We start from the raw sequence: 25,805 nt of genomic DNA, 5'->3' as shown, positions 1-25,805 counted from the left end.
GGAGGACATACCTCGTTTCGGAGATGTGGTCATGTTTGCCTAGGTCTGTGGCTGCTCGGAGGGCATTGGTTTGAACCACTTGCAATCTATTCAGGTTTCTTTCTCAGATGACACACAGAAGAGACTTACAATAGTCTAGTGTCCATCCAGTGAGTGCTTGGGCAATGTTGGTTCGGTTTTCTGATTAAAAGAAAGGTTTGGTGGTATTAATGAACTTAGTGGCGTAGGCAGAGGTAGATGAAATGTGGTTTAACTGCCTAGTCATGTTGAGGATGGCATCAAGGAGGAGCCCCAGAGTTCTGACTGCCGATGCGACAGGGATGATGTGGCCATCAACAGTGAAGGATCTGAAGGTTTGTCAAGTTTGCCGAGGGATAATGGGGATCCAATAATTAGGAGTTCTGGCTTTTCATCGTTTAAGCAAAGGCTGTGCTTAGCCATCCAGGTTTGAACGGTCTCGTAGATGGCATTCACTAGGCTGAGTCTTGGAAGTGGTTCCCAGATACGGGGATGAGGATTTGCGTGTCGTCAGCGTAGTTTGTGTGAGACGTGCCAAGGGAGTTGAGGAGGTCGAAGAGGGTCTTGGTATAAATGTTGTACAGGGTGGGAGAAACACAGAAGCCTTGGGGTATGCTGCATGTGATGGGAGTAGGAGAGGATGCTGCGTAACTGGCGAAGACTCGATGTTCTGTTGGACAGGAATGAGGCAATCCATTTGGGGCATTGGGGGAGAAGTCAGCTGAAGTGGTGAGGTGTTGACAGAGCATGGTGTTGGCGATCAAGTTGAAGGCTGCTGATAGGTCAAGTAGAAAGAGGAGTGAGAGCTTGCCAGAGTCGATGGTGTTGTCAAGTTCTTAAGTCAAGGAGGGCTCAGTACTGTGTCTGATGGGTGCCTAGAATGTTACTGGATTCAAGGAAGTCACAGATCTGGAGATATGCCACTCTATCAATAATTTTCAGTAAGAAGGGGACAGTTGTGATAGGTCGATAATTTGTGGGGATTCTGGGGTCCAAGGACTGTTTTTAGGAGGGGAAGATCTTCAGTGATGACTTCATCGGATTCATCATACCTCTCAGTGAAGGCGTATGGTGGGAATGACAGTGTGATCTGCTTGCAATCTGGGCCTTTGGCTTTTGGTGTGTTTTCAGACTCGTGTTTTAAGGGTTTTCTTAGCTTATATTTCCTTTCACAAAGCCCTCCAGATAAGGGCTGCATTGACTACTTGTACTCCCTAACAATAGCCAAATATTCCCCAAAAATAAAAATAGGGAGCAAAAATACTCCCAACAAATAATAGGAAACAAACACACAGGACCGTGTGTTCCTGCTTTCATCCACACAGCTCCACGGAAATATTTGGACCAGTAGTGCACGTGGTACCAAAGGAAGAAACTACTATGATTACTGCCTGATTGGAAGAAGTAAACATGTATCTTTTAATGTGTATGAATAACTAGGTGCAAAGGAATCATTATTACAAAAACATTTCTGTGTACATACATATAAAATATTCTCATTGGGAATTGGACTTACATTTTTACTCCCTAAAAAATAATTTTACTCCCAACTTAGAAAAACAGGGAGTAAAATACTCACACCTAAAAATCTTATCTGGAACACTGCTCTAATGTGTGGGATGTATGACGTTTATCCCAACACATCCATCACTAAAATAAAATTCCCAATAAAACTTTTCTGCTCCTGCAAAATGAACATGTATCTTTAATTTCAAAGGCAGCCATTTTTTTTCCTCCAAATTATATATAAATTACCTATTGCATCCTGGGGTGGGAGATTGATGCTGTCCGTATACAGATATTCCAGGAAGGCACGATACACAGTATAAGTAAACTGATTCATTTCTACGATTTCCTCCTCGTTATTCTGTAACATGGAACGGAAATATTCACACCTTGTGGATGAAAAAAACAAATGGGACATGAGACATTTCAGTACAAAAATAGCCGAAATAAATATAAATGAAAGTATACAGCCACCAACAATATTTACAAATTAAGCCAAAATTGCTAATGAATAAATACACAGATCGCATACAATAATAATTACATACAAACATACAATACATACATAAAGCCGGCAGAAGTAGATCACTGCTCCTTTGAATCTGCACATTTCTCTGCCTTTTGCAGCACAGGAAACCCCTACTTAGCCTCTTGCTGCTAGATGGTTTCCGCCCATCTCAAACTACATTTAAGTTCTAGTCATTTTGGAATTCTATATCTTAGTGTCCCTCCACATTTACTATCCCTTGCCATGACCCAAGACAGAAATTCTGAATTACTGACCTCACTCTAGTCACACTGCATACCTCTCAAATGCTACCGAATCATTTTGGAAGAACCTTCAGCAGGTTCCCCTACGCCCGAACTTGGGCCATGCACTGGAAATGTCAGAGAGAGGATCCAGTCTGGTGGCATACTGACATCCTGTAAGAAAAAACAACCATGGAAGACCTCCTAACCATTTCCCTTTCTACTCTGCAAGTAGAAAATCTGTACGCTCCTAGAAGTTCTCTCACTTATCATAAATGTACACCAACTTTTCAGGTGTGCTCTGTCAATTCCACCTCCGTATGTATACGTAGCAAATGTATGGCTTTGAGCAATGGCGTTTAATTGAAATGAGCTTTGTTTCTAGAGCTCCAGAAATACACACTTGCAAAGCACTGAGCGGAGATACACTGGAGGGAGTGAATATTGCTCCTATTTGAGTGCTGCAAATAATTGCCTTTTTCGGTGTCCAAGATTGCAAGCGTTGCCAACTTCCTGTTCGATCCAACAATCATTCTTCTTCCTTTCCGAATTGAAAAGCTCCCCATAAAGTGGATGCTAATTCTACAAGTTGCGCACACAGCATGGAAACAGTAGCTCCAATCTTACATTAATACAAAGGATAGGATATAACGTTACTAATGTTTGTGGTAACTTGGCAGAGATTACTTATAAACAGAAATATTTAGTGTAACTCAACCATTAAGTATCCCCAAAGGGGACAGTAAACCGATCCTATCTGTAAATCTGGTTCATCCAACACCTCCATTCTTACCTCTTTTTAGCTCGTGTTTTTAGTGAATGAAATGTATGCAAACACTAAAGAACCTTTTTTCCGCAAAACGTTTTTTAATCTTTATTGGCGCAAAACAGGTCAATCTGATCTATCAGATCCTATATCGATGGCAATAATAAACAGTCCATATTGATACAGGCGGATCTCCACAAGTCTGACGCCCCACTATCACATTTGCCAGTAAAATTCCCTCCACCCGAGAACCCAGCAAAACAGTCTAGATCATTGCCAGTATCCACAGTCTCAATCCTAAAAATAAAAAACTAGTCGGTCCTGGTGGCCTGAACATCAGGCTTGCATGCCTATTACTGTAGTCCAAGAATGGCAACCAGGTTTTTAAGCAATTAGCTTAGTGGTAGTTTAAAATGTATTAATTGTTTCCATTGACATATCCTACAAGATTTGTTGCCACAATTTTGCTAGCAGAGGGCCTTCCGGCAGTTTCCATATGATATGATATATGATATGGCATTTGTAACGCGCCTATACACAAGTGTTTCAAGGTGCGACGAGGCAGGGAGGGGGGAACAAGGGGAAGACAGACAACGATCCTACTAGGCCAGGTGTCATTCAGATTGTGCAAGTGCAGGGGTAGGAGGAAGGGAGAAAGTGCAAGGGGAGGGGGAGGGGGGAAGTGCAGTACAAAGTAAGTAGAATAAAAATAAATAAATAAATAGGGCCAGCTGGTGGCAAGTGCAAGGTAAGTGCACACACGTGCTGGGAAGGGGGGGCTGTAGGGATACAGAGACAGTCCCGCACTGCAGGGGTTGCCAGGGAGGCAGTGCAAGTGGAGAGTGGCTGGGCCGAGGACCGAGGTCGGTTAGAGTGGCCCAGTTGCAGATTCAGTGCAGTTTCAGTGAAGAATTTAGCAGGGGAGAGGGAGAGAGAAAGCAGAAGCAAAGAGGAAGGCTTTGAGGTGCTTCCGGAACCGGAGATGGTTCTCCTCAAGTTTCAGGGAGGCAGGAAGGCTATTCCAGAGGGAGGCCCCTGCTGAAGAGAGAGATCTACCCCCAGCTCGTTGCTTCGAGAGGCGGCTGACCCTGAGGGAGTTGGAGACGGATGAGCGAAGAGTTGAAGGTATTTAGGCCCCAGAAGGCCTTGTGGACAATGCAGAGGGTTTTGAACTTAATCCTCGCAGCCACTGGGAGCCAGTGTAGAGATTTCAGTCCTGGAGAGATGCGGTCCCTGGGCTTGAGGCCAAGGACAAGTCTTGCAGTTCTGTTCTGGATGAGTTGCAGAGAGAGTGGAGGCAGGCAGATTAAGATAGAGGCTGTTACAGTAGTCCAGCTTCGAGAGAACCAGGGCTCAGGAGACAGTGAGCTTCTGGGGGAAGGAGAGGAATGGAAGAACATCTCGGAGAAGGTGCAGCTGGTAGTCTGACTTCTTAGAGATGTCAGATATATGAGGAGAGAAGGAGAGTGTGGAGTCGAAGATGACCCCGAGGTTTTTTGCCTTGCAGGTAGGAGCAGGAAGAGGGCCAAGAGAGGCCGGCCAGAGGGCTGCAGGGAAGGAGGGAGTGGGTGTGCCGATGAGTAGAATCTCAGTCTTACTAGCATTTGTGAGCTTTGGTCAGCCTGGCTGCATTTAACAGCTGTGTTAGCAGATAATCACTGTTTCTAAATATGGAATAGTTGCTACTTTCATCACAGTCTGCTAAAATGATCAGCAGAGGGTTCACTGGTAAACTGTTCCCTTAAATATCTTTCATCTTAAACAGAATATCCTTCCAATATGTTTATGCCAAGGGGCACGACTACCTATGTGAAGCATTGTTTCGAGCTCCCCACAATTGTGCCAACATAGTTGAGAAAACCCTGAAAACCTTTTGTTTGAGCTGTGTGTCGTTAATGCAATCACTAACACATTTTTGAGAAACTATTGTTTTTCCGGCGCAGATGGATAGCCACTAAAGGCCTCCAATCTTACAACCCAGTGAAGGATCATGGGAACATCCCTGGGCTGAATTCAGGATTACACAGGACATGTGAAAGAGGGCCAAAACTGCTTCCCATCCACAGTTGGACCTCATCTTGTTACTGTACATCAAAGTCATCCTCTGCTCTGAGCAATTTAGACTTTCTATTCAGTAGAACAAACAGTAATATATCTCTGAAAGGAGACAAATGCACGTTTTCCAGTTTTAAACACTGTCTCCTCGTTACTGGCCACCCAATAAAAAACTGGGGCTTACAGTCCCAAACTGAGATGGCACACTATTTTGGGAATCCCAAACCCTCCACTGAATGTCACCATCATAAGAAGCCTTCTTGGAACCCTGAGAAGTAGGTTTTTCAAAATAAATGTAAAATGTTTTATGTATATAAGTGGGATGGTGATGCGGAATGCCAGGAATGTGAAAAAGGAGCTTTGTGAGGAGATGCATTTTTACTGCTGCTATCCCCCTTAGCCAAAGCTCCTCCAATTCAATTTTTCTAGGAATCCTTTTGATGCTGCACAAAGATTCTGGATGGATTCCTTATAAAGGATGTCAAACAAGGATGTGACATTAGTACACAAACATTTTGCATCGTCACTGCTCCAGAGAAAGTCACATCTCTCCACTAGCATCTCAATTATATCACCTGTGAAAAAGGTAAGGGTTTTTTCCTTCCCACTCCTGGGGGATCCTCCAAACCAGTGGAAAGGGTAGGGCAATCGCTTTTGGATCCCAACCCTGGGGGCGGACTAGCGAGGGAGAATCACCTGGGTGGAGGGTCCCTTGGGATTGGGGAGGGATTACCCGAGGGTGAGATATGGTATTCTCCCTTTAGAATAACCCCCAACCTGACATCCCCTCAACCTACTGTCAGCCAGACCCCTGGTTTCCCCAGAACCCTCAATGCTACTCCCCTATTCATAAAATTACAGCAGAACACCTACACTCAAAAGGACTTTTCTCTTTCTATGAATGTCCCTCTAATGAGGACAGGCGAAGTAAGGCACTTAACACCTTAATCCAATTTTGAACCGAACTAAGTATAAAAGGTGGAACCCAGATTCACAAAGAGAACGGAAAGCCAGGAACGCAAAGGCGAATTCGAGAAGGAGAGATGGCAAGCAGCTGAGCAGAGGCCACTGAGAACCAGGCTTGAGAGAATGGGATGCTGAGACGCTACAAGCCTGCAAGTTGAAGCAGGAGAAAGCGTGGCAAGGCAGACGTGTATCAAAGAAGCCGAAAGGGTTTGTCAAAGGAATCTGAGGAGCTGGTTAATCTCTCTGAACGTTGTGCTAAGAGATTACTTGTTTTCCTGGGACAGCTATGAGGGGCAGGATGGGAAGAGACCATGACCTTAGATGTAAGAATCATGAAGGCTGCATTGTTAAAGTACAGCTGGTGAGTTCAAAGTGATGAGAGCCCAGTTTGTAACGACGTGCATGATTACCAAGTTGCAAGCAAGGTTACACGTAAGAAGCAAGACGCGTTGAAAGAAAGCTTTGATTGTTTTGAACAGTGATGAAACAAAGTAAACGAGTGGTCCTGTGGAAAACCGCATTGTCGAAAGTCTCTGTGAGAATGCAAAAGTTAAACAAAGTATCACTTAGGTGAAAAGCGAGTCGAATAAAGTTGATGGAAGTAAAAGCCGACAAGAAAGGCTATGGAAGAGAATATTGAGTGAAGCAAGATCCCGATGGGGATCAAATGAAACAGAACTGAGTGATTAAATGAATGGACAAGGAAGTGGAACTTGTCAGGGTGCCAAGGAGCGCATTTGAGACAGACAGGGAAGTAGAACTTTTAGTGGTGCTAGAAAGAACGCTTGAGGAAAGACTAACAGAGTATAAGGAAAACGATAACCATAGTACAACAGTGTTGAAGGAGTCAGGCATGGGAATAAGTAAAGCTGTGCCGTTTTGAAAGTCTTCTACAAAAACCGCATTAGAAAAACAGCAAGACTGGAGAACGGAACCCTATGTATCAAGATGATGAAATAATGTAATGTCAAAATACTAAGAGTTGAAAGTAACAAGTAAAGAGGGTCGAAACGCTGGTGAGGAAAGCCAGAAAGATCCGCCCAGGAACATAGTTAAAGGATAATTGTGTTATGCTAGAAAGCATTGAATCAGGCAAGGGAAGCCTGAGAAAGAGAACATTGTTAAAACAGAACTGTGTTATACTAGAGAACATTGAATTAGTTGAGGCAAGCCTGTGAGAAGTACATGAACTGTGCTGAATAGGAAAACTATTGAACTGCCTTTTTGTGAAATATTTTGATTGAACTGAACTAATCGAGATCCTGAGTGACATAAACTACTTGGGAACTGCAGTTGAGAAGACACTCCATGACCATCCTGATATTTTTTTGAGACACTTGTATATATTATCCAATACCCTACACATTATTAAGTTAGAACGTGAGGGCAAGCATAGGTTTGACACAGAAAGATTCTTCACTTTTGACAGACAGACTTTTGGACTATTCTTTCTTCTTTACTTTAATGGTCGAGACTACTCCCATTTAGAAATAGGGCAAGTTAGGCATTCTACAAACCCCTTTTTTTCTTTTTTTTTATAAAGGTTTGCAAACTTGTATCCTGGTGTCTGTGTCTACCTCTGAGCACCTCGCCTTTCTCACACACCCCACTTTGAGATGTTATGCCACCTAGAATTAGAAAGGTTCACAGATAAGCCTGAGACTTCCCCAAAGAGACTGCATTTCTTTATCATCTACAGAAATGACTTGTGAGCATCTGAGGAAAACAAAATGTCATCTTCGTAGGCATCATAAAGCAAATGTCTTATTTGGGGCAGCAAAGATACTCATTTTGACCACTTCCATGGAAAGTGGTTCTTAGAATGCGACTGATTTTCAGCAAAAATGTATGGGATTGGGGATCACACGAAGTATTTGAATCTCTCACAAAGCCGAATGTAAAATTGTGACAGGAGCTTTTGTTTATCTTCTCAGGGCATGGTATTTTGCCTGATGGGTCTTTCAGTTTAAGGATACATTTTGTCAATTAGAGCTTGCACAATTTCACAGAAAGGAGTAAGTCTCTAAGTTTTATACCATTCTTCATATTGGATGATCCCATAACAGTTCTCCATATTGGATGATCCCATATATGCTACCACTGGAAATGGCTTAGGGAGTTCCTCATAGGAATGGGAGTCCTTATCCCCAAAGGGGGCATCTCTTCCGTTTAGGTCCTACTTTTCTTGACCCCTAGGGAGGGCATTGCAGAGCGGCCACACCTCCCTACCCTCACAGGGGGAAAGAGGCTCTCCCTTGGGCAGAAGGGATGAATTCCCTGGATACGTCACTTTACCTGTAACCATAGTTCTCCAACATTGGTATCTTTCATAGATTTTCATGCACCCTCCCGCTTCCCCTGTGAGGCTGCTCCTAGCATGCAGTCAATCACTTGATCTGCGGATCGAATCTGAAGATGGCTGCCTTGAGTGGAGCTTGTTAGGGAGAATTCTCTGTTTAGGCTGAATTTACTAACCTAGTGAGTCCCCCAGCAGCTTTGCTGGATTTCTGGAGTTTGTTTTTTCTCCGGCCAAGAGTGCGTCTCTTTTCCTCACACTCTTGGACATGATTTGAGGGGTTCCTTTGACTGTTAATGTGTTTTATGGGCTATGGGGTCTTTTACTCCATAGGGTCTCATGTGTTTTTACTATGTGTGTTACACAGCACCCTCAGTGCAGTGACCCAGGGGTGTCATAGTGACACCCACCATAGACTCCATACCCTGGGACTGACTACTGTCTCCCAGGGCATGTAAAGTCACCATTGGCTTTATTAGTCCCAAATTATGAACAGAAACCAGTACAAACCATCATATTGTGGACGTACTGGTCGGGGCAATTCGATTGCCCCGGGATCTGTTGTTCGAGGGGGCACATCTCCGTCCCCCCTGATCGAGTTTTGGCTGGTGGCAGTGGATACTACTTTTTATATTCGACCGCAAATATATCTCTATGGGATTTTCCCATTGTTCGAGGCTACCAACTTTAATTATTTAATTCTCATAGCCTCGAACATACCGTTGGTTTATTTATTTAATATTAATTCACCGGTTGGTATTTTTTGCCAGAACTCGATTCTAAAATGCCGTTTGTTCTCTTCTGTGACTCCAACCCAAGTCGAGCCCTTTGTTCCACTTTTTGGCGGGCTTCTCCACAGAAGCCTCCAAAAGTGGTGCCACTCTGTCTGGGTACCACAGGGGGTGTGGGAGGGGGTTTAGGCACCCTGGACTGAGTTACCTTGGTAACTCAAGTCGCACTCTTGTGTGATTGGCCCAAGTGGTGAGCCGGCCGGCTCACCACTTAGCATGTTTGTTTGACAGCTAGGCTGAGTGAATGGGGGTGTGCTGCATAAAGGCAGGGCTTTTGGGAATAGAACTTTAGAAGTCGCCACAGGACCTGAAAATCCGACGAGGGAGAAGCTGAGCCGACCTGCTACGATGACACCACCGGTGGAGCCCTGCGGAACCGACTCACCACTTCCCAACGACAGAGAAGATCTCCCGGCTGGAGAGTCTTCTTCCCCTGACTGGTGGGCACAACCAGTTTACCTTCTTTTTCTCGCATCCCAGGACGTCTTGTGGTCGAATTGCCCGTGCCAAGCACCCCGGCAACCGGATAGCCACTTACCACTGGACCGCGAATAAAAGGACTGCTCCTTTTAACTGAGAACTCCGCGGCTGGTTTCTTCCCTGGCAGTGCAACGGACTCCCGTCTTCCTCCCCGACGAGATCCTCTCTTCCCCCGGACGAAGCACCGACTTGCATCCGCTGCCAGGAACAACTGCCCCCGCTGGAGTATTTCCACCACTTTAAGGTCCCGTGTCCGCCAGGCCTCCCTTTCTAAAGATTGCTACAAGGTAATAATAATCCCTTAAACCTTCTGGACTGGGCTGGCCGCCTTGACCATCTAACTGGTCCCTTTCTTTTGGTCCAACTCTTTCTGAAGTGATTGCCAGACTTTTGGGCACTTTGAACCGTGTGACCTTGGACACATTTCGACCGGAGCCTCTTAAAGTGGGTCTGGCCTTGTTAACGTTGACTTTACGGTTTTAACCTGCCTTCTTCTCCTACTGTGTTCTTCCGAAAGTGTTGGGATCTGTTTCTATCTTTGCTCTGCCTTTCTCTCCCTTTTAAACGATTGATTAGAGTGCCATCTTCATTAAGCGCTCACCGCTGTCTGAAAATAATTGTTGCTTTACTTAAGACTTGTCTAACTAATCGTTGAAGGGAGTGTATATCTTTTAGTGACCGTGTTTTTGAACTGCTTGATATTAGTGCCAGTGTGTTTTATTAGATGTGGTTTTAAATAAATAATTATATCTCTTTTTACACCAAACTCTGGTCAGTGTTTGCTTGTTCTACTGTGTTCTTTTGACCTATTGTGAATACTCTGTATACTGCCTAACTCTTCTTGAGGGAAGTCTGACTGCTCAGCCACAGCTACCAAGTGAATCTGTGTGGTACAGACTGCTACAAAGTGGGTTTACTGCCAAACACCTGTAGTCTTAAATCTTTTGCAGTGGTCCCAGAGGGAACTGAACAGGTTTCTGCCTAACAGAGCTAAAGCCCTACCCATCTCATTTGTTGGGGAACAAAAGAACCAAAATGAGTGGATAGGCTACAAATTGAAGCCCTCATGGCTTTGTGAGCAATTGCTTGCTCTATTTCTGACATTACATACACTGGGGTATTCCCAGTCTGACGACAGGGAATAATTCTAGTATGTGAATCTATGAAATATTCCAATGCTGGAGAACTACAGTTACAGGTAAGCAACTAATTCTTTCCAAGCACACCTTTTTGAATTTTCTTTTAAACTTTAGCTTTTATTGACATTTAAACTGACACAGACAACAAAGACTTTTTGAATACCTCCTTACAGGGTGTCATCAATTCCCTTTCCCCTACCCCCCTTCCCAGTGTCAGCATGTTCGGGCAGCATTCCAAAATTGTTCATTACAAAGTCTCATGGGTGGTACCAGATGAGTAGTAAAAAAACCACAACAATCGTCTGACTTCAAATAGATTTAGATTTAGATTGGCTCCCTCCTCTGGGCATAGTGCCATAGTAGACTGTGTCTATACCTTTCGCCAATAGCTTGGGACTGACCCCTCTATCCGGGCCGCCAGCAGGCCCCATTCCTCCAGGTAGGACCCCAAATATACATTAACAATGGCTGTCAACCTCTCCATCGCCATAATAATGCAAAGTTTCTGTTCCTATTCCCGTTTCGTGGGGGTCCCTCCTGTCCTCCATTTTTGTGCTATTGCCAATCTCCCAGCCCTCATCATGGCCTCACATACCCATGGCAACCTGCATTCATTCCGGTCCCTGGCCGGGATCCCCAGCAATATCTGGAGAGGGTCCATGCCCTGCTAGATCTCCAAGTATTTCTTAATCCAGTTACGATGTTCCTGCCAGATGATGTGTATTTTAGGACAATACCACAACATGTGAGAGGGAACCCACCTGGCGGCAGCCTCCGGGACACATGGGAGAGGCCCCCGGAAACATCCGTGAAATCTTCAATGGGTCCCTATGCCACCCTTGTAGCATCCTGAAACTGTGTTCCATGGTAGAGGTAAAAATGTTGCCATGAAATGTTATCCGGAAAATCTTCCCCCAGACCTCCTCTGTGATCTCCTCTCCCGCAAGCTCCACCCAAAACCTTTTGAATTTACTTTTACCGACTTCTGGGGTGGAGACTAAGAATTTATAAATGCTCGAGAGGGAGCCCCTACAGGCAGCACCATCTAACCATTTCTCAAAGGGGTTAAGAACCCGTGAGACCGACACCAGCAAACCTGTTTTGTTGAATATGCTCTTCAGCCTTAGGTACTCAAAGATTGTGATCCTGTCCTGCCTCACTCCCTCTTGCATTTCTTTGAAGCTCCCGAATCTGCCATGCTCTAACAATTGGCCTACCTTCTCGAGGCCCCCATCCGACCAGTGTTTTTCATATTTCGTCCCTCGCCAGATTGAATGAGGGGGCCCCAGACCGACGCCAAAGGAGAGGGCCTGGACGAGAGCACTCTATTAGCTCCACCGTCTCTCCAGAGGTTCCATAGAGCTCCCAGCGTAGGATGTTCCCTTGATGCAGCCGGAATGTGCCCATAGGGAGCCAACAGATAGTCTCTCACCTTCAGAAGTCTCTCACCTTCAGAGGATGTACTACCAGGTCTTCCAGGTAGGTCCAATACGTCTGCAGATCCTCCTTCGGGTGCTCCAGCAACACTCTTAATTGGGTGGCTTTGTAATATAGGTAGGGGTCTGGGAAGCCCACTTCACTCTCGGCCGTTTGTTCTGCCATACAAATTTCAACAGAGGGCCCTTCAAGTCATTGAAGAATGCAGCTGAACGCCTTGCTGGGAGGGTGGTGAACAGGTAGAGCAAGCGAGGGAGGACAGTCATCTTTACGGAGGTTATTTGCCCCTACCAGGGAAGTGTGAGGGGCACCCACCTTCTAAGGTCCTCTTTGATCTTAGCCAGAATTGGGTCAAAGATGGCCTTAACTAGCCCTGTGAGATCTTTCGGCAAGATCACTCCTAAGTACTTCGTTTGTTCAACTCTCATCTCCAGGCAACGAGAGTGAGCGGTCAGGTCAGAGTCGTTTGGGCTCATAGGCATAATGCTAGATTTGTCCATGTTTATTTTCAGGCCTGAAAGGCGACCATAGCTCTTGATTTGTTCCAGGAGCTTAGGGAGAGAGGAGACCACATCCATAAAATAGCCCAGAAAGTCATTCACAAAAAGGGATAATTTAAACTCCACCTCTCCGCTACATATACCCTTAATCTCCTGGTTCGTCCTGATGCGATATCGAGTGGCTCCATCATGAGCGCATACAAGAGTGGCGAGAGCAGGCATCCCTGCCTAGTGCCACGGGTCAGACGGAAGGAGTCAGACAGGACATTATTGACCCAAACTCGTGCCATGGGACGCATGTATAGGGCGTCTACCCACCGCAAAAACCCGAACTTAGGCCCATCCTCCCCAGCACCATCTTCATAAAAGGCCACTTGACCCAGTTGAATGCCTTTTCGGAGTTGATCGAGACCAGACAGGCATCTGTCCCTTGGGTATGCACCTGATGCATAAGGTTAATGGACTTTCGGATATTATCTGAGCCCTGTCTCCCTCGTATGAAGCCCACCTGGTCCCCATAAATAAGGGATGTACGCAGGGTTTCCAGTTTAGAGGCTAAGATTTTGGCTAGGATTTTAACGTCGCTATTTAACAGAGAGATTGGGTGATGAGAAGCACATCTCGTTGGGTGCCTGCCCTCCTTGTGTATTGCGACTATCATGGCCTCTAGCATTGAACATGCCAACGGGCCACCCGATAATACCTCACTAAACACCCTGGCTAGGTACAGGGCCAGTGTGGATCTGAACCTTTTGTAGAATAGGACGTTGAACCCATCGCTGCCGGGCACGGCCCCCGTCTTCATTCCCTTAATTGTCTGTACAATCTCCTCCTCCGAGATGGGAGCCCCCAAGCGTTCGGAGTCCTCTGTCGATATGCCCGGGAGGGCCAGGGGGTCGAAGAATGCGGCTATCTGCTCATTGCTGCCAGAGAATTGAGATGAGTATAGATTTTCATAGAAGTTGGTAAACTCCTTCCCAATTCCCACACAGATCATAAACCACTGTGTCCCCCCTCCCCTGATTACACCTATCGCCTTCCTTTTTCTTTCCTCGCTTAGCTTCCATGCCAAGATTTTGCCCACCTTCTCCCCCTGCTCATTGTATGTGTGCTTCAGAAATAGCAGTTGCTTTTCCGTGTCTTGAACTAGGATGGCTTTGAGTTTCGCTCGGTAAAGCAGCAGTTTCGCTGCTCAGCAAGGCGTGAGGTAGGCGCCCCTTGGACTCCCCCCCGACCCCCCAGCTGCAGTTCCCCTTAGCTCATCTTCTTGCGTTCTGCGTTCTTTCATTTTCTGGGCTCCTATCCTGATGAGTACCCCCCAGCAAAGTGGCCTTGAAGGCTTCCCTGAGAGACAAACCCAACTTTCCCATTGAAATGAAAGGCAAAATAGTCCTTAATTTCCGACAATATGGTTTGGGATAGCTCCTTATCCTTTAGCAAAAAGTCATTACAGCGCCACCCTCCCACGGGCCTCTGACCAAGGGCATTCCCCATCACCACTCTGACCATATTATAGTCCAACCAAGGTACCGCTATGACACAGGACTCTTAAACTTGGGCCTTCACCTCCGTTTCCACCAATATCAAATCAATCCTAGAAAAGGATTTGTGGACTGCTGAGAAAAAGGTAAAAGGTCTATCTCCCCCCCAGTCCATCCTCTGAAGCATCTGTAAGACCCAACTACTGGTTGATTCTCCTAAACCTTCTGGAGGTCACTTTATCCGGGTAATCTCCCCTCCCATCACCCATCCTCTTGCGGTCTCTGGCCGGGTCTAAAACCATGTTGACGTCTCCACCCACCACCAGTCAGCATTCTACAAAGAGCAGCATGTCGTTATTGACCCCCTCCCGAAATTCCACTCTTCCCACGTTGGGGGCGTGGAGTGAACACACAGTCATCCTTTCACCATATCGGGAACTCTTAATGAACAGGAAACAACCCGCAGGGTCCCTCTGTATCCCGTCCACCACTAGGCCCAATCAGCCCAAGAGCACAATCGCCACTGCACTCTTTTTCTCTTCGCTCAAGACCATAAAAACCTCTCCTCCGCATCCCAGACCCAGTCGGGGTTCTCTCCCCCTCAGACAATGCATCTCTTGTAACATTAAGAGAGTTAACTTAGCCCTTCGGAACACCCGCATGGTCATTGATCTTTTAGCAGGAGAATTAAGCCCTCTTACATTGAAGGAGCCAATCACCAAGTCACCCCCCGCCTCCCGAGGTCATGACAACGTTCCTCAACCTCGTCTTGCCACCAACCCATCCTGAGATATGGTACACAATATCACTGAACATGCTGAGCCCCATGAAGGGCTGTTCCCCCAAACTCTAGGGCCAGAGGGGCCTCTCGGTTGAGTGTTCAACTTTTTTAATTTGCGGGCCCCTGCCATCTTGTGCCTGTTTCTGGTTCCTGCGGGCAGAGTCTGCGGTCTCTCCCGAGCGTGATGCCCGGAGCCGTGAGTCCCCCATGAGTTATTCAAACACTGGATTGATGTTGCCCTCCTTTGCCAGCCGGTAAGTATGGCCGTCATATTAAAAATTAAATGAGAATGGGAACCCCCAACTATATCGCACCCCCATGTCCCTCAGCCACTTGGTGAGGAGGCTGCACATTCTTCTCCTGGTGAGGGGGAGCACTGAAAGATCCTGGAAGATGGTGATCTAGGCCTCGCTGTAGTTGATTGGGCATGCCTTTCGAGCCCACTCCAGAATCTTATTCCTTTGTTCATAGTAGTGGAAGAGTGCCAGCACCGAGCGAGGACTCCTGGAGCCACCGCTTGATGTGCTCGGTCGATAGGTTCATCACGGTATCGTCTCGGAGTGTGTGCAGTTCACCTCCCGGATGGCTCTCCTGATGTCACCCTCCGTTTCCCCCTCTCTTTCCGAGAAGCCAAAGAACCGTAGGTTGTTTCTGCGTTCTCCGTTTTCTATGTCATCCTGTTTGTGTCATGACCCTTGCCCCTGGCCCTCACTGGCAAGTCAGCCTTCCAGTTAGGGCCAGGTCAAAGGCCTTCAAACCTCATCTGAGACTCTCTTGGAGTCAGTCCTGGCGCCTTTTGGCGCCAGGCTCATAACCATCATGAAGACCAACATTAGAATGGGACTATTTATTTGGGACTATTTAACTTGGGGGGGGATCAGCCAACATGGAGGCACACACATAGCTCAGTTACAAGGAACTGAGCTATGCCGTCTAGTGTTTGGGTGTGGCAGGCCTGGGACTACTTTACCTGGACTACTTTGGGTGTGGCAGGCCTGGGACTATTTTACCTGGACTACTTTACCTGAGACTATTTAAACCGCACCCAAATAGCAGAACATGCTTTGTGTTATTCTGCTGTGGACAGCGTAACGCTCACCGTGTCCAGTTCTTTGATGCTAGCTTACCTGAAACCAAGGACCTGCAGAGAGAGAAAGAACACTACGAAACTTACCTGGAACAGTATCCTGTCTTCAATCCATCGCCGACTTCAGTTCCACTCACCTGAAGGTACGAACTCCATCATCCGGCACCGCATGCATCCTGGAATACCATAACCTGGAAAGAGGAGAAAGAAAGACAGCATTAGTATGCGTTTACTCACGTTTCCTCCCAAATGAAAAAAGCCATACAATTCTTACCTGGGTAGTCATCTCCTGGTCAGTATCATTGCTGGATCATTACGGCGCTCGGCGAGGAACATCGCAACCTACAAGGAGAGAAAAGACACAGGTTAGCAATATAAAAGGCGAAACAGCGCAGCGCATCACGCATTACTCACCGGACAGCATCGTGCACAACGCGCTTTCGCCTACCGGCCCATGCTCATCTTCAAACTGCATTACACCACCAAAATACCTTTCCATACCTAAAAGGAAAGAAGCAAGACATTATTATTCGAACTAAGAGGAACATAAGAACTGCATATAAAACTGTAAAGCAGCAAACCTACGGAGTCGCAGCAGGCCTGGATTCCCACAGGGGGGGCTTGCACCAGTGAAGTAACTTGGTCGCTGCTCGCACCCCACATCTACGCGCACCTGCCACGAGGAGCAGGACGGAGAATCCATCTTTTACAATATTAAGGTGAGGAGAGGGCCCAAGGGGAGGAAGGAGTTGAGGCCAAGGGAGGTGGGAAAACAAAGACAATCTGGCATTGAATCCAGCTCTTCTAGATTGCAGACCCATCTTTAACCAGAGGCCTTACCAAGGGACCGGGAGAGGGTTCGAGAGTGCAAATCATCCAACCAGGGCTGGGTGGCGTCCCCGTGGATACCAGGTGAGCGTAACAGTTTGAGAGTGGTCTGCGCAACCCTCCTCTCCAGGTCAGCCTACCTCACCCCCTTCTAGAGCTCCAGGGTGTCTACTGAAGACTGGTTGGCCTCCAGCCCGTGAATCTATTCTTCCACTGAGAGGAGCCTCTGGTCCATCTTGTCCAACCTCTGGTCAAGGGCTGATCTAATTCCCCTGATCTTTTCCATGATGGCTGCCATGTCGGATTTCATGACAGCTGGATCACCCTCCATGGCTTTGCCTGGGGGCACAGAAGCCAGGCTAGCCCAACCCCCAGGCGCAAACTGGAACCTGTGTAGGGAGGCTTTCCAGCTCATGGATCGGAGGGGCGGGGGGTCACCTTGCTGGCAGAAGCTTGGCGGGTTCGCGCTGTACTCCCTTTATGCTGTCACTCTGGTGTCTCCGGACACGTCTCCTTCTCCTCCCCGGGGGCAGTGGCCACCCCAAGGTCGACCTTTCCCACTCCTCTCAGTTGACCCCGTCACCAAGGAGGGGAGGGGGTTGAGGGGGTATTCCAACACTGGTCTGGGCCGCACTTCCTGTGTTACTTGTTTGGCTTCTCAGGGAGGGCCCTTTCCCCTTTCTCTCTGTGCTGCGGGGGTGGCTGCCCTTTACTCCTCTGTACTGGGGTCCACCTCTATAGTCTGCGCTGGGCCCTTCTCAGGCTCCTAAGTGTCGTGTGGCCCTTCATGCATCTAGGGCCTGTACTCAGGAGGCCCCATGGGGGCAGGGTCTAATAAGAGGTACTGCATCTGGGCCTTCACCTCCAACTGGCCCACGGTACCTCCAGCCCCTCTGCACTGGTACCCTGCATTCCGGGCACTAGCCTACCTTCCCGGAGGGGGTGGCTGCCCCACCTTTGTGGCCGTCTCCTTGCTCCAATGCCCTTCACTAGTCCTCAGTTAGGGGCTCCCCTGCAGTGGGGCCTCGGGCGTGCAGGGGCCCTGGAGGCCACAGGTACCAGTCCCTCACTCCACCAGGGGCTCTGTATACACAAACCTCTGGGCCAGCAAGGGGGGGGGCTCACAATGCATGACTCACCAGTCTGAGGATCGCAGTCCCCCAGCAAAGAGATTGCTCCAGGCCTCTGCGCCAGCTCCTTCTCCGTTACCTCCTGGTCTCCGGCTCTCCAGAGCTCTCTGGAGCAGCACAGCAGCTGCTCCAATTGTGCTCCCCGCAGCAGCCTCCCGTTTCTGACATTTCTGACATTCGGGCTGTGGGACCGCGACCAAAGACCCCCCAACCCCCAAATTGGGCGCTGTGAGAAACCTGAACGTGTCTCACTCGCTAGTTCCCGAAGATCTGTCGTCCAGGTGGCCAGGACACGACCATTGCTACTGGATCCAGTTCATGGGGGTGGACTAGTGGCGGAGGATCACCTGGGGGGAGGGTCTTCAGGGATTGGAAGTGGGACACTGACGGTTGGGACGTGGTATCCCCTTCCCTGTAACACCTTTTCCCCGTCCTGCCCTGTAGCATATTTGGAAGCTCTACCCTCCTCCCCTTTCCCGCACGAACACTTTCTTACACTGTAAAGAGACAATGGACTGACACCAGTCTCATTTACCTGACATGTCCCAACACACGTGCCAGGCAATTGACAATCACGCACTCCTGACAGCACTTTACTTTCCCCACAGGGATAAAAGGCGGAGCATGAAAGCACACTTCGAGCAAGGCCAAACACACGAGGAGACAGCTACACCAAACCAGCAGTACAAAGACGAGAAGAAAAGCAGTGAGACCTGGAAGGACGACAAAGGGGGAATCACCCTTGCCCTTTTCAACTCAGACCTCCAAAGCCTCCGAAAGGGAAGTCATAAGATCGGAAGTTACAGCTGGGGTGCGGAGCAGCAGATGTCAATGGTACACTGGGGCCTCCCGCATTGATAACGCAGGCAGAAAGGCAGGCTGATTACACTACCGTGGTACTATCATTGACTCCAGAGAACAAAGAAGCCAACGGGTTCAGCATAGGCGGCGAGTCAGAGGAATCTGATAGAAAACTGAACTGTGTTGAGCCCAAGGTTGCAAGAAGCAACATTTTTGAATGCAAGGAATTTACAAGAAGAAGAACTTGCATGTATGTTTGAACTTTAAAGAAAACCCAGTTGAGGTCCACGTGCAGAGGGGTCCGACGACACGTGGGCGCCCATTCGAAAGGCTCTGAATGGGACTTGGTTTTGAAACTACAAGAACCAGAAGGCCCTAGGAAAGGGTGGTGTGAGGCATCAGAGTGGTCCTACAAGGAACAAGTCAAATCCCTTGTACAATTGAAAGTCTCAGATCCGTTGGCAGTGGAAAGCTAGGGGAACGGGGTTCCCTTCCCCTTGCTTTCCACTGGGATTGTGAACTGTGATAATTGGCAAATGTGAACCTGACAGAGGGATGCCGAAACAAAGCTAGGAGAAAGAAACCCCAATTTCGATGAAACTGAGCAATACATGAACTGTATTAGGAATACATGAACTGTATTGAATTTGTGATTAAAGCATTCCAAAAAGAATATATGTCTTATGGATTCATAAATATTGATAAACTTGCCGACAAGCCACATAGCTAAACATATTAAGCACATGATTTGCCAGGGAAGGTTGAATATTGACTGCATTCCTTCCTACACACACATCTCTTTGTGACTCCAACTTGACAATAGAAAGTTCCAACACTCCAGTGATTCAACAAAGTAAATAGAAGGTCTTTTCTCTTCCCTGAATAAGAGTAAGATTCAGGATTATCCTCTTCACATAAATCAATAGAAATAATAATTGTGTTTGTCAGGATGATTTGCCACAAATGAGTATTTCTGGAGAAATATGACTCCTCTACGGCAGTTTTATACAGTTCTTCCTTCAGCTCCACAGGCAACACAAATTGTCTTTATCAGCACCACGTTATAGCACTTCATCAACTTCTACCTGGTTTACTCCCATGCCAGGCCTACTACTTCACAAGTTTTGCCATCCGGGTATACTCCCCTGCCCGAACAGCGTTTCACAAACAAGTGCTTCTGTGGTTAATGATCAACTTATAATAGCTTTACAACAGCTTCACAATGTTCATTATTTATGCAACTTCAAACTTTTCACAACTCTTCAGAGAAAACAAGATTCACATTGGTGCTCTTTATTACTCCTCTGCAAATTATGCTCCTCTCCTTCGGAATAACCTTTTCCAGAAAGGCAGCCTTTTTGCCACGCTCGTTTCCTCATGGCAGAAGTTATCAGACACTGACAGGGATAGGGTCTTATTCTGCTTCTTCCTTGGCTTTGGCAATGTGTGTTTATACCAGCTGTTATATGCTTCTCAAAGTCTGAGCAATAAGCGTCATAACCTTTGGACCTTTCATCAGTCCCCTTTCACCTTTGGCAATATCTGTTGGATTTGAATTGCCTTGTTTTTGGTTTCTCTTGGCTTGGGCAATGGTTGCATGTATTAGCTTTTAATAATATTGTCCCCTCGTGTTGTTGGGCTCCCCAAAAACGCACACCTTTAAAGTTACAGTAATTTGGTTTTGACAAATACAGCTTTCGCTGCTTTCCGATAGTTCGGTATTCAAAATTACTTTTAGTGTTACTTCCACTCATATGCAAGTGTTTACTACTTGGTAAATGCCTGCTTTGAGCACGTGAGCGTCCTCAAAGTGTTCCGGGGTCACTATAAGCTGGTGAACTCACTCACTGAGTGTCCGCTCCCCTTGCTGCTTGCAGGTGTTCTGCTTCAGTGGCTCTTCGTGACCCAGCAAACTGCTACGCCTGGTCCGTGTCACCTGTGCCACTGTTTTCTAAAAACTACTTTTTTCTGCTTAACAGTGGACCCGGCGTCTTCTCCCTCCTCCAGTTTCTGCATCAGCTGCATATACGTATCACTCTGCTTGTTCTCCTCAACCATGGGCTGCACCTGAGGGGGCCTTTTAAGCCCCCCAGTCTCCCTCAGGTGTGGGTCATTTCTATTAACGATCTGATCACTCCTGCAGCATTGTTTCTGTTTGCCCTCTTCTTCGTCCCAGTACTTAGGGAATTATGGAACTTCAAGTCCCTAATGGCAAAGTAATTTTTTCTGGCATGATTTTCATTCTTAAACTCATTTCTGTTCCCTATGATTTCATAACATAAGGATCAGTCAACAGACTTGATTGTGAAAGAGGAATAAAGTTCTTTAAGGTTTAAGTTATTATTCACAGATTTCCTTTTACTGTACCTTTGGGAGTTAGGGATGTTTTTAGCTTTATTTGTCTCCAGGGTTTTGGATTTTTTATTTTTTATTTCTCCCGTTGCCTAAGGGATTTGTGATTGTTTTTACCCACGTTTAAATGTTTCATTTATGGAACAAAAAGATTGCTTTGGCAGCAAGCCATTACAGACTTTGGCATGGAGGAGATATTGTCCTTCGAGTAAGACAAATACTGCGCCTCATCCCGTGGAATCCTCTCATTCCCTTGGGTACTTTCTCCTCCCAGGTGATCCTCCCTCAGAACATCACCCCGAAAGTCAGGATCAGAAAGCATCTACATTTCCCTGGCCGCCTGGGAGGAGACTCTAGGCAGGGGTTTGGTGAGGAGTCTGTAGGATTCATCAAACCACTTTACGTGTCTTTTGGGCCCACAAGTCGGGGCCTTCGGCCATGCACACTGTGTATTTTACTCGGCCACTTGCTATGGCTTTTGGCCATGGCAACTGTACATGTTCCCCCAATATCTTTCTTTTGGACCCACTAGGTGGGCACAGCCTGCGGCCAAGGCCACTATACATGTCTTTTGGGCCCACTAGCCAGGGCCTTGGCCCTGGCCAGTGAGTGCAGCCACAAGCTCAATGGCCAGGGCCATACTGCACCCCTTGACATGTTGCCCCAACAGGCTACACACCTGGTGGATTCATTTTCAGATTCTAAGAGGTATTGGCTCAGTGTAGTTAACATGCAGCTTTCTGTTTTTCTTTGTTAACTTCACTCACAATTCTGTGTGAGCATTAATTGTTCAGTTCCAGATGTTCACCTTGCATCACTGGTGAATATTGGACCTTTTGAGAGCACACTTGGTGTGGTAAGTAGGGTGTATTCTAGGTTGTGGGTTTATGTTTCTTTTCACACTTAGATCATAGAGTTGGTTCTGGGCACAGTGGTGTTGGGAGTAGAGGAACATCACAGCTCTCCAATTCTTTGTGTTAAGAAGTGTCCTTCCAGATGCAGTGCACCTAGTTAATGACCCTGTTTACCATGCAGGTGCCCATCATTTTGGTTGGTCTCCTGCGGATCTATAGGCCTTGTTGAAGCATATGACCTTGAAGTTGCAAGCATACATTGAATCCGTTTGGCAACATCTAGCACAACTGATGGTCAAATGTGGTTTGTAAGTATTGTCAACATGTTTAGTAGGTTTTTTTAATTTTTGTTTCCCTGATAAAGACGTTTAAAATAATAAACTAACGTCAAAACTGGTCAGTGATGTTTGGAAGTAGCTGGAAGACGACTCCATTGTGAATCATCTGGTCTCCAATTGACTACACACTTGTTTAAAATGTGTTAATTGTTGAATTTGGGATTGTGTTTATGTAATCCACACTTTCCCATTTTATGTTTTGTTGTTTGAGTTAGCTGATACACAGACATCACATCCACAACATACTGTGTGCATGTGGTGTGATTTAGTCAGATGGAAGTGATTAGTTTCCAGTTTTTAATGATTTAATTATTGCTGTTATATACACTGATGATGTATTTTTGTGTTCATGCATTATAAATAAAATTTCATATAAAATTGATTGATTCAATAGCCTTATTTATTCATTGCGCCAGATTTGCTTTTTCACTTTTGATATTTTTATTCCCTATAATCTGGAAGACAAGGACTCCTGCCTTTCTGTTTACCCACCCCAATAGGTTAATCCACGCCTCACTGTAAAATTACACTTTTTTTGTATTAATCTCATTTTTTTGAACTCTTATTTCAGCAACAAACTACAAATAACCCTGAATATTTTAAAATAATTTGCAGTTATTTTACATGTGACACACTTTCAAAAATAACCTTGATTATGAAAAAAGCCTCAGACAGGGAAATAAACTGAATATGCAAAAACGTTCAAGCGCTGAACTTGGCCCCAGCCTCCCCAACTTCACATGGTGTTTTCTTTCCCTCTCCCCACATCTAGCCTGATGCCATTTAATCCTTTTTACTCTTCCAAATGGCATTTTTTTACTTTTAGTTTTCGGATAACCTTGAATATTACCCCAAATATTCAATGCATATTTCTCGCATCGGGGGAATAGAAAAAAACGATGGCGGCTTTTTCATTACTGAAAAGCCTCTCCGCTGCAAAGCACCATGGGAGATATCCCTATAATTTTGGGAGAAGGGGAAACCCCTAAACTTGAGTCAACGCTGTGTGCCCAAGTTGTTTCGTACCTGGACCAATTCCATCCAGCGGTTTTCACTGTGCAGTCCGGCAAAAATGGTGTCTTTTTTGTCTATGGGAAAATGAATGAGGACTAGGCTGAAAGTATGTTTTTTTGGATATCTTGGAACTTTTTTATTTCTTAACAAATCTTTCCCAAAATGTCCAGTGTATGGTACCCAACATGCACCTAACTGTAGTGCAGCGACCACTGCACTATTATATATATATATAGCATACATTACTCACCGTAATCATATTTCTGATGCTTGTATCTGCTTAAATTCACATGCTTTGCATAGGCCGATATCTAGTGGTAGTCGCAGAGTATTACATACTCTAAAAGGGACGTGGACTGGGCGTGTCAGTAATACTATCCCTAGTGTGATGTTCACTGTACCCATGGTCTGTCACACATCAAGGTCCCTCAGATTGTTATGTTTCAGACATGAGGCTGTATGAAGTGTAGCGCGAGTACAGAGATAATAAAGCAGATAATAAAGATATAGCAAGAATCACCAATGCACCTTCGACTCCACAAGGGGAGGAACGGTTGGTGCATGTTAATCTAAGCAGATACAAGCATCAGAAATAATATCACAGTGAGTAGCGTATGCCTTCTGAGGCTGGTGGATCTGCTTAGATCACATGCTTTGCATAGATTTGCAAGCAGTATCTGGAGAAGGAGCTGGGTTGTGAGAAGGTATGACAGCAAATAGATGTTTCAGCACCACTTGTCCCACCTGTGAGTCTGCCTTAGAGTGTGTATCGATGCAGTAATGCTGTGTAAATGTATGAACTGAGCTCCAAGTAGCTGCTTTGCAAATTGCATCTAGGGGTACATTTGCCATAAATGCTAGAGCAGCTCCTGTACTTTTTGTAGTGAGAGCTCTAGTTGTAAAAGGTAGAGTTTTCTTAGACAGTGAATAGCAGAGCTGCATGCATTTGACTATCCATCTGAAGACAGCGTTTTCAGAAGAGTTGGTCTGTTTTCCTTAGCAGTTGTGTCTTGTTTATATAGTATAAAACTGCCCTCCTTACATAAGGTAAGGAGGATTTTTTTGGCGGAGTTAGATGAAGCTTTGAAAAAGGTAGGAAGTTTAATGGACTGGTTCACATGGACCTTGGATATGAATTTTGGTGCGAAGCTTGGACGTGTCCTGAGGACCACCTTGTCTTTGTGAATTACAACAAATGGGTCTTGTACAGACGAGACTTGTAGCTCACTTACTCGTCATATGGAGGTGAAAGCTACTAGAAAGGCAGTCTTGTAGGTTAAGTGTTATAGGCTGGCCTTGTGCATGAGCTCCAAGGGAGGACCTATGAGCTTTGAAAGTACAGCATTAAGTTCCCAACCTGGTGGAGGGTTGGAGATGGGAATGTATAGTCCATTTACTCCTTCCACGAAAGCCTTGATAACATGGACTTTCCACCAAGATACCTTGTTTTGTGAAGTAGTGTAGGCAGAGAGTGCCACCTGGTGTACTTTAATAGAAATACTAGGCCAGAGTCTAGTAGATAAAGCATGTAATGTACAATGTTTGAAGCTGAGAATTCAAGTGGGTTCAAGGATTGTCTTCTGCACCAGATGAAAAACCTTTTCCACTTGTTGAAGTGACAGTGTCTGGTGCTCGATGTATGTGCCTCTTTAAGGATGTCCAGACACCTTTGAGGAAGGTTTAGGTGCCCAAGCTCTATGACTTCAGGAGCCAAGCTACCAAGTTCATAGATTGAGGATGTGGATGGAGTTTTGTCCCCTGTTGCTGGGACAGCATGTTGAAGGGACACAGAAGTTTGATTGGTTTGCACGTTGTTAGTTTGAATAGGTGTGGAAACCATAGTTGTCTTGCCCACATTGGGGCGATCAGGATTAGAGTGACTTGTTCCTGGTGAATCTTGTGTACTATCCTGCTGAGGAGTGGTGTCAGTGGAAAAGCGTAGGCAAATTTCCCTGACCACTTTATCCACAGGGCGTTCCTCTTGGATCCTGGTTGGGGAAACCTGGATGCTAAGTCTGGGCATTGTGCGCCTAGGCTTGTGTAAAATAAGTCTATATGAAGAGGCTCCGATAGGGAGAAGATTTCTTTGTTGATTTGCCACGTGTTCCCCGGGTAGAGGATTTTTGCTCAGAGATTCTGCTAAAGTATGGAGTTCCCCTGGAACATGTTGAGAGACTAGGAACATGTTCCACTTGAGTGCCCACTTCCAAATTCTCTGGGCTAGCTTGGACAGATTTGGAGAGTGTGTGCCTCCCTGCCTGTTTACATAAAACACGGCAGTGGTGCTGTCTAAGAGGACTTGCACTGATGGACCAGATAGTGGCTGCTGAAATGCCTGCAGAGCTTTGAAAACTGTAAAACGTTCTAGGTTGATGTGGTTTTGGGCTATGGTGTGTGACCACTGGCCGTGAGCGGTGCGGTGAAGGTAGTGGGCT

General features: G+C 46.3%; 1 protein-coding gene across 11 annotated transcripts in view; it reads right to left on the bottom strand.

The window, feature by feature from the left end:
- The window catches only part of RCBTB2 (RCC1 and BTB domain containing protein 2), a 1,530,600-nt gene that overhangs the window by 239,876 nt on the left and 1,264,919 nt on the right, over positions 1 to 25,805 (bottom strand). For all 11 annotated transcript variants that reach the window (XR_011284121.1, XM_069639837.1, XM_069639845.1 and 8 more), the window contains one exon: positions 1,774 to 1,913. Coding sequence is in view for 10 of the 11 variants with exons in the window: in XM_069639837.1 (XP_069495938.1) it covers positions 1,774 to 1,913 (140 nt within the window). In the remaining variant the exon portion in view is untranslated. The remainder of the gene's footprint in view (positions 1 to 1,773; positions 1,914 to 25,805) is intronic.

The sequence above is a fragment of the Ambystoma mexicanum genome, chromosome 7q (assembly GCF_040938575.1).
Source record: "Ambystoma mexicanum isolate Mex_15411 chromosome 7q, UKY_AmexF1_1, whole genome shotgun sequence".
Lineage (NCBI taxonomy): Eukaryota > Metazoa > Chordata > Amphibia > Caudata > Ambystomatidae > Ambystoma > Ambystoma mexicanum.
Note: the sequence above shows the minus strand (reverse complement) of the source record. Positions and strands in the feature narration are given on the sequence as shown.